The sequence below is a fragment of the Cyprinodon variegatus genome, unplaced genomic scaffold, assembly GCF_000732505.1.
Source record: "Cyprinodon variegatus isolate N-32 unplaced genomic scaffold, C_variegatus-1.0 Scaffold937, whole genome shotgun sequence".
NCBI lineage: Eukaryota > Metazoa > Chordata > Actinopteri > Cyprinodontiformes > Cyprinodontidae > Cyprinodon > Cyprinodon variegatus.
Genome location: NW_015151390.1, coordinates 286,117 through 297,076, shown reverse-complemented (window position 1 = coordinate 297,076; position 10,960 = coordinate 286,117). Strand labels below are relative to the sequence as shown.

The following is a 10,960-nucleotide window of genomic DNA, read 5'->3' as shown; positions in this document are numbered from 1 at the left end:
ACACTAAGGGGCTCTTGCTTCTCTTTTTTTGTAGTACTTTGATGTCTTTTTGCTGAAAAGTGCAGTATAAATTAAATGTGTTATTATTATTTATTATTGCTATGCTTCTTGCCACTTTTAATTGAAAATTTTTTTTCTATTTGAGGTTTCCAACTTAGATCATGACCTAAAATCACGCCCAGAAATGCATATTGATTAACTTTCTCAACAATAATATTGTTTATTTGAACATTTACTTGAATGTCGGTCATTTGCCAAAGATTATAATTTTAGTTTTAGAAATGTTCATGATAATTTATTATTAATGAAAAATATTTTATTATCAAAACCATTGTTCTAACTTGTTTAATTCTGTTGAGATTTCAGTCATTAGGAGCTATAGATCTTTCCCTGAGCTGAGTATGCGTCGTCTTCAAATAATGTAAACATACATTTTGCTGAGCTATGACAAAGGTCGTTTATATATAATAAAAACAGTTTAGGGCCCAACATTGATCCCTAAGGCAAATACATTTTGTGAACTGAGTTTTGACAAAACTATTAGTAGATTGGAGACTCAGAAAATCTTTTACCCTTAAATAGAGGAGAGCCACATAAGACATTAACTCCTCATTGAGGTCAAAATAAGTTAGAAAAGTATATAAATAATGTTGATCAATGTGCTATAAAAGAAGCCATCTGCTTGCTGCACGTAAAGCATTGCTGTATTGATGGTTTTTGGGTTCTATTTCTCTGTTTTCAGCCAGCAGCCTTTAAAATTGTTCCTACTCTTTGAAAAACATTTTTTGGGAAAATACTATTAATACTTTGGGTCTTTTCAGAAACCATAAGTTTGAAACCTCTGTCCCAGTAGCCTTCTTTGTCTCTCTCCCCTCTGACTTTAGTCTCCTTCTTGTTGTGAACTTATTCCATGTACTGGCAGGGTAAACTGCTTGACCTTGATTTGAATTCAATTAACACTTTCTTTTATTGTCCTAACACGCAGCCATTTTGGAGTGTGTTCACTGAGCAATATATGACAGTCTGAAAGGTATTTGTTTAAATAAAACAAACCCACTATATGGGCTAAAAATTATAAAGTTATTGCATAAGAGAGCTGGTTATGCCTATCTGATGTTATACTTGTAGTTTTCTCCATTAGGTCACATAGTCAAAAAAGCTATTTTAAATAGTAGTGCATAAATTACACATCTTGCTAATGCACCTTTTCTGTAATAATATTACAAAAGGAATCCCTTGATACTAAGAAGCTTCTCCTATACTTCCACTTTACATTACAAACATAACTGTTTTGAAGTATATATACCATTTTTAGGTTTAGTTCAATCTCTAATTTTTGCATGTCTTCTGTTCAAGGCTTTTAAAGCTGATGGTAATAAGAATGTTTTTCATTTCTATTCCTCTCTGTCATAATTTCACATCCTGTTATACACTGAGCATTGTTCAAGAGGTTAACTAGACTAATTAGTCTTTAGGTTTCTGTCCTTCATAGAATAATGGGACAGGAAAGTGTAGGTTTAAAGTTTTTTTTTTCCTGCCAAGTACATTTACAGAAATACATATCTAAGAACATAGACAGTGTGCAAAGACTATTACAAGACTGTCTCCATTTGTAGGCTGCCCATACCTGATGTAAGACATCATATATATGTTTGGGTTTTGACGTTCCCTCACAATCTTCCAGAATGGTTTGTGACTTTTGACTAAAAGAATACTATTCAGTTTCCCTCCATGAACTGCTCTATTGGTTCCCATTTATTATTATCTGGTTGTTTTATACATTTATGCAAAACAAGAAAACGTCTGTAAAATGATAAAGCTTAATTTTAGTGATGCGTAGACCTTTACTCCATAGGTCCATGTTCTTTCCTTTAATGATAGATGAAAACCTGCCCCACTAGAGGGTGGTGTTGTCACAAATAAGAAAATCCCTGCTTAAAGAGAGTGTCAAGACGGTTAACTAATAAACATGCATCTAACTCCCTGCTGCATTCACTGATCTATGTTTTCTGTTCTATGGCCAATAAAAAGATTTTTTTCCATTTTTAAGGACTTGTTTCATTATCAGTCACTGTTAGTGCTTCCATTCTAATTCAGGGAAAAACACCCAACTGATTTCTGAGGTGTCACAGCATGGTTTAGATGCGTCACCCTCAGATCTCATCTTGGCTGAGACAGAATTGATCATTGGACCTCAGCCACAGCAGTTAATGGAGGCAACCAGCTGTACGCCACTAAGATGGGCTGTTATGAATAAAGATTGATAGAAAAACATTTGTCTCTTCAATACATTCCATCCATTAGGTGAGAACATGGATGACACACTTTAATAGTTGCAGCTCAATATTTTGTTCATATTTCTTTTTCTTTAAACTGTCCAGCTGCAACGTTGGAAGAGAAAGCAGCATACCATCACTAAAGATTTTAAGGCTTGATAAAGGAACATGTGATCTATTCTTTGAGCTCTGATTTGAAGTATTCTTGTACATTTATTTGAAGTGTTAAGGTGGAAGATGTAAAACTATATTAAAAAGGGAAATTAATCATACCCTCCTGCAGATACCTTTTGAAGAAAGTTGTTTGGGATTTCTTGATCAAAAAAGTAAACAGTCTGAAGAGTAAAGTCTTGCTCTAAATCTGCATTTTTATAGAATAAGAAGAATATACTATAGAAATAGATTTATCAAAATCACAAAACTGCAAATAAAGGGCTAGGCTCAGGTCCACTGATGTTAGGCTTACAGCCAAACTAACATGGCAGGGCATAAATCGAAATCAGATTAGGATTAGGCATGAAGCCTATTGATGTTAGGGTAGCTAACATGGCAAGGTGATATGATCTACTTATCTTTTATAAATACATAGGTGCTTATCATCAGTGAATGCTAGTTTAATGGCTTATCTGTAAATCATTAATGAATGGTCTCTTTACCATTTATAAATCATGGTAAAAATAGTTATTGTATAGTGTTTTTTTTTTCTTTGCGAAACTGCGACAGCCATCAGTGCTGGATCTAGAAATGATTTATGACAGAAGGAATGCAATATTTATATGATTGATTTATTCATTTAGGAAATAGATGAAAATAAATAGTTGTAGGTTAATCAAACACTTCACAAGCAAATACATGGTTGCAAAACTGAAATGATTCTAAGAAAGAAAAACATCATTCAGAATATTTTTTTATTGAATTGAATCCATAAATGAAAACTAACGTCACATTTCCAATTGATCTTAAACTTATCCTATTGATTTCAACAGACTTTTTTAAATTTTGCAACAAACAAAACATTTACAGCCATAAATTGTTGGTAATGAAAAAAAAAATAAAATCTGATCACTTGTCTGCACAAGAAAATGCTGCAGGCTATAACATTTTAAAGGTAATGTTTGTGTTCATATATATGATCAACCCATAAAACTATACATAGTTCGCATATGACTTCACATATTACATTTCTTATTAAGCACCATGTTGATATGCAGAATCGCTTTAGAAATAGCTAAGTTCTTCTACTGAGGATTATTAAAAAAAAATTCACCATTTACAAAGATTAGTTTTTTTATTTCATGCAGAGTGAAAAGGATTTTTCAGTCAGGCAAAAATCAGAAAACATTAAGGACCACAAATGTAGGAATAGAGTATTGAACATTGGCAACTGTGCCGTTAATAGCAAGATTTAGCCATTAAATCAGGAAAAATCACGGATCACTTTCATGTCAGTAATACAAAATAAGGGTTTGCAAATATACCATTCCTTTTGTTAAGTGTCAGCTTTTGACTACATATATGTGTAACAGGGACATGGAGACTTACAGTATATGTATGCTATGTTAATGACTTAGTCTGTGAGCAATCTGAACCTTGTTGATAACACGAAGAGTTTAGATGTACTTTGCAGGTGTTTAATTAATGGTTGTATGCGTCTGCAGATTTCAGGCTGTGAAGCTCCTCCATTGTTTAGCATTCTTTACTAATTAACTGTCATTATAAGAGACAAGAGACAATTTGTGGTTTACTTTGAAAGCAACATTTATATTGATGTATTGTTATCTATGGTCAAGAGTATCATTATAGTTCCTTTTTGTTTATCTATAAGCCATGATGATAGTGGTTGCATAATGCGGTCTTGCATACCAAGAGGGTGTTTGAAAGACTTCCATTTCATACATTAGTGAACTAGGTACTGCTCATTTTAATTCATTCCTAGAATCAGTTAGATCCAGAATCTGATCTTTGTCTAACAACATAATGGCTGACATCCTGATTGATGACGATCGTGGTAATTACAATTTCCATCAGCTCAACTGTAGATAGATTTGAAGAAATATAAATAAAAACATTTGGAAGGATAAAACAAACATGTGTCATTGTAATAACTTCAGGTATATACAATCTGTCCTGAGCAGTGAGTGGCTCCATGGCCGAACAGAAACAGGAAGGGGCAGCAGCCATAAAATAACCAACATTAACAAAACCACTAACCAGATGACAAAGTAGCACCATAAAGGCAGCTGATCTATGAGCAGTGAAGAATATAACAGCTATGAGTTATCAGCTGCAAAGAGGAAGACTAAATAAACTAAAACATGGATTGTAACCATCTGGGCATCAGATAGGCTTTTTCAGTTTAACAAACTCAGCAGACGAACCTTCAAAAAGCCAAATCCCAGCATGTAGAGGCTGAGTGAATGTGGTCTGGACTCTGCGGAGGAGAGTCATGGTTTTAGAGACGCTGTAGAAAGACAGAATACCTGCTCTGTGATCCAGGTACACTCCTAGAGTGGACGAAATTGGACCTGGGACTGTAGTAGGGAGTTTGTTTTGATAAAATGCACAACAGTTTTTGTAACAATATAATGACCAGGATTTATCATTGTATAAAAATAAGCTTTTCTCTGACTTTCCATCTCTCCTGATATTCTTGTATGAAACAGCTACAACAACCCCTCCCCTCCACTTCACCTCCCAGTAACAACGTCCAGTCAGACTCTCTCTATTGAGGACCTGATTGTAATTAATGAATCTGTCTGGATGATTAGGATATGACTGTTGTTCTTTAGTTGTTGTTACCTTTGTGTTTTCCTCAGACAATAACATATATCTGTTAACTGTGTTTGGGTCCAGTGTGATTTCTTGTGAATATTTTAGGAATCCAGGTCTTGTCCTCGGTTCTGGTTTTGACATTAAAACATCCTCATCAGTGAGTTTGAGGGAGATGTTTGTCCATGTGTCTCTCAGGATGTCCTCTAGTATGTCTTTGAGCTCTAACACAGCTGCTGTCACATCCTCAAAGTTTATCTGAGGACGAATATTGATGGTTGGGTATGTAGAGACACTGAGTGCTGACAGTGAGGGGTAGTTCTGGAGAAATTGGGCGTGATCCTCTGTGTTTGAATATTGCTGCAGCTTAGCATATTTCCTCTTCAGCTCAGTGATCTCCTGCTCCAGCTTCTTCTGAAGCTCTTTGATTCGACTCACTTCAGTTTCCTGTTGGGATCTGATCTGCTGAGTCACATCATATCTTCTTCTTCGGAGGAGATGGATTATCCCAGAAATTATCTTCTCATTGTCCTCCACTGCTCTATCAGCAGAGACATTGATGGTCTCCACCTCCTGTTGAAGCAGCTTCACTTCTTTGTCTTGTTCCTTGATTCTCTGTTTGAGTTGTTGTTGACTCTCCCTGAGTTTCCTTTGCTTTTCGGTCCTTTCTGTCGTGATTGGGACTGTTTCATGGTCTTTATGCTGACCACTAAGGCAGAGATAACAGATACACTGCTGATCAGTACGACAGAAGATCTTTTTCATCTCATGTTGACAAGAGCAGTTGTTCTCTTGGAGATTCCTGGAGGGGTCCACCACCTTGTGCTTCTCAAAAGCAGGTGATTCTTCTTTAGGTCCAGCAAAGCTGTTATTAGTTGGAGAAGCTTGGAGTTCAGTATTGATTAGATCTTCCCCTAAAGGGGTTAATGTGCCGCTTTTCTCCACCACAGGCGTCGATATGAACTCTTTCTTGCACCGAGGACAGCTGTAGATCCCCCTCTGATCTCGATTCCATAAGTCTTGAATGCAGGTCCTACAGTAGCTGTGTTCACAGGGAATAGTCACTGGATCCTTCAGTAGATTCAAACAGATGGCACAAACTAGCTTCCCTTGGGCTACTTGAACTCCTGTCGGCTCCATTTCACCAACTGTGTCACTTTCTCTGCAGAACAACAAAAACTGGTTTGAGCTCAGGTGTAGCTATGAGCTTTCTCCTGGAAGCCTCTGTGGTTCCACCCATTATGTAAACCAGAGAGGGAGGGAATTAGTACACTTTCAGCTGAACTCTACCTGCTAATCCCTGAGTATGTTTCTAAATCTGAGAGAGTTCTCAGCTCCTTTATTGTGCATGTGCATTTTTTATTTTCTATTTCATTTAAATTATAATCTTATCTGTGACAGTCAGTTAGTTTAGCATGCTATCCACAAAATATGAACAAGGATGTCAAATTTACATCTAAAATGTTTTAGTTAGATAGAAGTAAAATAAAAAAAACTCAAACACCATGTTTGCCTTATCTGTATTTTATATTCATGCAGGCTGCATGTGTGACCAGTAATACCAACAAACTGCCCCTTAATAAGTTATGTTAATTCTAATAGTAGCCCACACTTTTAAAAAGTTTAAAAAAAATAAGCCACTGACTTGCCAAGTGAGGGAATATGTTTCATTCATGCGGATGGACTCAGGAATAAGGAATAGTTTTTTAAAAATTGTCTCACACTAGTCTGTGGGTCAGCATTTAGTTATTTCATAATCCTTTGTCCCTGAGATCAAATAGCAGAAATTAGATGACACTAAGTAAATACTACAAAGAAATTTTCTGGAAAACTACATAGAGCGGTTCTACATGTCATTGTTTCTTGGCTGAATAAAAAATAGAATGAGTATAGCCTATTCTCCAGGGACAACTACATATTGGTTGAGGGTTCTAAACAATGAATAAGCTATCAACTAAACAGCCAACTTTCCATATGTTTCCTGTTTGGTTTCACATAATCGGCACAAGTCCAGACAGGTGTGTCAGAAGGGCCTGAGGTAACAAGCGATCAGAAACGGTAGATTTCTGTCTAACTCACCTTTCTGCTTCTTCTTTTCTGCAATTTTCTTCCTCTGAGCAAGTTAAGCAATGAAGTCAGAAACCTGACTTCAGCACTGGTTGATAGTAACCTTCTCATAATAAGTCTAAAACCCAAAACTGTTGGATGTGTTATAACTCCATATGAAACACCATTAGAGACCACTGAAGAAAGTTTGTAGGCCAAAATCAAGGCAACAGTAGGGTGACCAGATGTTCTCTTTTTCCCGGACATGTCCCACTTTTCAGACCTAAAAAAAATGTCTGGGGGGGATTTCAAAATTACCGGGATTTTGGTCGACTACAGTGCAGCATGTAGTCAAAACACACCAGGCCCTCGAACAGAGCCGTCAGCTCCGGGGCTGGTCCCCCAACGGATGGGAGCAAGGAGCCAGTGGGGGATGGAGCAACCAAACCTGACCCGGTTACCGTGGCCTGGACACCTGCATCGCTGTGCTTCCTCCCGACTACCAGTCCACAGCCCCCCTCCACCGGCTGTGGACGGGCAGCTCATCGCTCTCTGCTGAGTTCCCGTCCAGTCAGGGGACCAGCAGTCGACACTTCCTCCTTTTGTGTCCTCCTTTTCAGAAACCCAAATCTGGTCACCCTAGGCAACAGGGAAAGAAGTAAACCAACTTGGAACTCCATAGGGGATCATATGGCAAAAGAATGCTGCAGGAATACCAACAGATGCCCCAGAAGCTGCAAAAAAAAAGACTCCAATCATCACAACAATGCACATTGGCTAAAAGACCTAAGAGCTGAACAGGCTAACATCCCTGAACAAGGTCCAGTGAACATCACAATGGCAGACCTCCAACAAAGACTCTCGGGTATGAAGAACTGGACAGCACCTGGCTCTGACACTATCCAAACCTACTGGCTGTAGCATCTAACTTCTCTCCGCAAACACCTAGCAGCACAAATGACCTGTCTGTTGAAGAGTGGGACCCCCCCTGAATGGCTGACTGAGGGCTGAACAGTCCTGGTAATGAAAGACCCCCAGAAAAGGACAACCCTAACCAATAATCTCTCCACAAAATGGAATCTCCTGTCAGGTATCATAGTGGCAAATATAAGCAGGCACATGGATCAACATATGTCTAAGGCACATAAAGGCTTTAGTAAAAACACCAGAGGAGCCAAACACCAACTGTTAGTCTATAGAGAAGACCCCCAAAACTGCAAAACCAGAAAAACAAACCCGCTCTGCACAGCATGTGTTGATTACAAGAAAGCTATGAGACTCACTAAGACTCAATGCCCCACACATGGATCCTGGAATGACAGAACCTGTACAAGATCACAGCAGTCTAAGAGCCTTCATTGCAAGGTTGTTAGTTTGCAGAAATTGTGGAAAACCACAACTTAAGCCAATTTCAACAATCTCCTTTCAAATGTGGAATGTACCATGGAGATGCTCTATCCCCCCTGCTGTTCTGCTGCCAAATAATCAACAAGACTAGCTTTGGAATCCTAAATGCGGCTGCTAGCCATGGATAGCAATGGATAGAATAAAGCTGTAGAGTCAGGGTGGAGGGGCACTGTTGCACAGGTAAACAACGTATATAGTCTCTGAAATGACTGCTCAGATTCAGCTGGCCATGAGATTGTGGTTACTCTATAAAAAATTTTATTTTATACATTTAGCAGACAATCCTTATGAAACTTACAAAGTAGGCCTAATGACTCATTCCCTCCAGCAGAGATTTGGACCCAGGGCTTCCTGTGTGCATGGCAGGTGACTCACCTGCTTCAGCTAGCCAGCCACTTATAAGGGGAAGTGAGATTGCTAAAACTGGAAGCTACTTTGCTATAGTTACGAATGAACCTGAGAAAGTAGTTGGCAAACCCAAGGAAGTGCTGATGTTGTTTGTGTGAGTTGGGAATGGGCCACTCTGCCATAGCTCTTATCTTGGCGGGATCTGGCTGAAGCTGACCTTTGGCAACTATGTAACCTAGGAAACTGACTGATGGCTGGTGGATTTCACATTCCTCTAGCTTCAGATATAACTTGTTCTCAGGGAGAAGCAGACGTGCTGTAGTGTACGTGAAAATATTAAAATATCATACAGATATAAATAGAGGTAATGAGTTAGCATTATGCCACACACATATGTACAGCAGTGGCGGTACAGACAGTGGCCAGGCTAGTGCTTAGCAGATCACAAGCGATCTATATGATAATGTACTATTGAAAATATGCTGCAGCTTTCAGAACATATAGTTACATTGTCAAAGCAAACACAATGACAAGATTTGGTGGTATGACTGTTTACTTTTTTTAAAATAGATGCATTTAGAACTACATACATAAACATAACTTTTTCATTACATCCCTGAGATGACATGTGTTGTGAATTGGCGCTATATAAATAAACTGAATTTAATTGAATTACTAACCCTAACCCGGTTCCCAACTGGCATAAGCCAGTTCTTAATTGGCATATACCATTGTTTCAAAACTGGCATGCCGAATATCACTTTTGGCCCTCACTCTCACTCGACATGGAGAGGAAAGGTAATCCACACAGGGCGGGTCACACTACCAGAAGGGAGAATAAGACATGTAGAAAGGAGCTACAAGTTTCTTGGAATAGCACAGGCAATTGGCAACCCTGAAGAGGCCACAAGGAGAGCAGCAAGAGCCAAATACTTGCAACAAGTAAAGCAAGTTTTGAGATGTCATCCCAATGGTGAGAGCAAGGTCCAGGATATCAACAGCTATGCCTTGCCAGTTATCAGGTACCCTGCTGGAGTAATAAGTTAGCCTAAGGAGGAAATTCAGGCCACTGATGTTAAAACACGAAACCTACTCACCATGCATGGTGGATGCCACCTCAAATCCAGTATCCACATACTATACACTAAGCGCAAAGAAGGAGGCAAAGGCCTAGTGAGCATCAGTGCCACCATTGAAGATGAAACATCCAAGCTCCACGAATACATCCGCACTGATCATGGCAGCAGAGAAGCAGGCCTTGGGCACCAAAGCAAAAGAGGGCAAGATCTACTATACCAGACAAGATCCCAGGTGCAGTCTATGCAAAGAGGTCCCTGGAACAATCCATCATCTCACAGCAAGGTGCAAGATACTGACAGGAAAGGAATACATGCAACCTCATAACCAAGTGGCTGGCATAGTGTACAAAAATATTTGTGCAGAATACTAACAGGAGACATCCAGGTCAAAATCGGAGCCACTTCCCAAGGTTGTGGGACTTCCAGATACAAACACCCAACATGGCTTTGGCAGATCAAACAAATATTTTGATCATTAATAAGCGGGAAGCCATAGTGAATGGTGTTGACATCCCAAATGACAGAAACATCAGTAAAAAGAACACGATAAATAGGAGTAATACCAAGGGTCCAGGGAAGCTTTAGAAAGAGCCTGGAAGGTGAAGGTAACTGTAGTATCCATGGTAACTGGAGCCCTGGGGGCAGTAAACTCCTCACTGGAGAAGTGGCTCCAACAGATACCTAGAGAAACATCAGACACATCAGTCTAGAAATGTGCAGTTCTAGGGACAGTTAAGATACTTTAAAGAATCCTTAAGGTCCCAGGCTTCTGGTAGAGGACCCAAGCTTGAGATGGAGCCCCCCCACCCCATCCACGAGTACGAGGTGTGGGTGATACAGTGGTTTTTAGATATACATACAAAATACAAATGTATTTATTTTACTGAAGCAGATCTATAAACTTTAAAGATGCTGTGTCAGAATTAGAACAATTTAGAAGGAATGGCAGGGGGCGGTACTTCCCCAATACTGCAGTGGATAATAGGAAAAAAGTAATGATAGGAAAATATTTTATGTAGCTTAAGCATAAATTTG

At 38.9% G+C, this 10,960-nt stretch overlaps 1 protein-coding gene across 1 annotated transcript; it reads right to left on the bottom strand.

Annotated features, from left to right (window-relative positions):
- Nucleotides 1-3,103: 3,103 nt before the first annotated feature.
- Nucleotides 3,104-6,221, bottom strand: LOC107100111 (tripartite motif-containing protein 16-like protein). The gene is made up of 2 exons (XM_015398480.1): nucleotides 4,608-6,221; nucleotides 3,104-4,114 (listed from the first exon to the last, which is right to left on the bottom strand). The coding sequence occupies exon 1, from the start codon at nucleotides 6,183-6,185 to the stop codon at nucleotides 4,614-4,616; it is 1,572 nt and encodes a 523-aa protein (XP_015253966.1). The 5' UTR covers nucleotides 6,186-6,221; the 3' UTR covers nucleotides 3,104-4,114; nucleotides 4,608-4,613.
- Nucleotides 6,222-10,960: the final 4,739 nt, after the last annotated feature.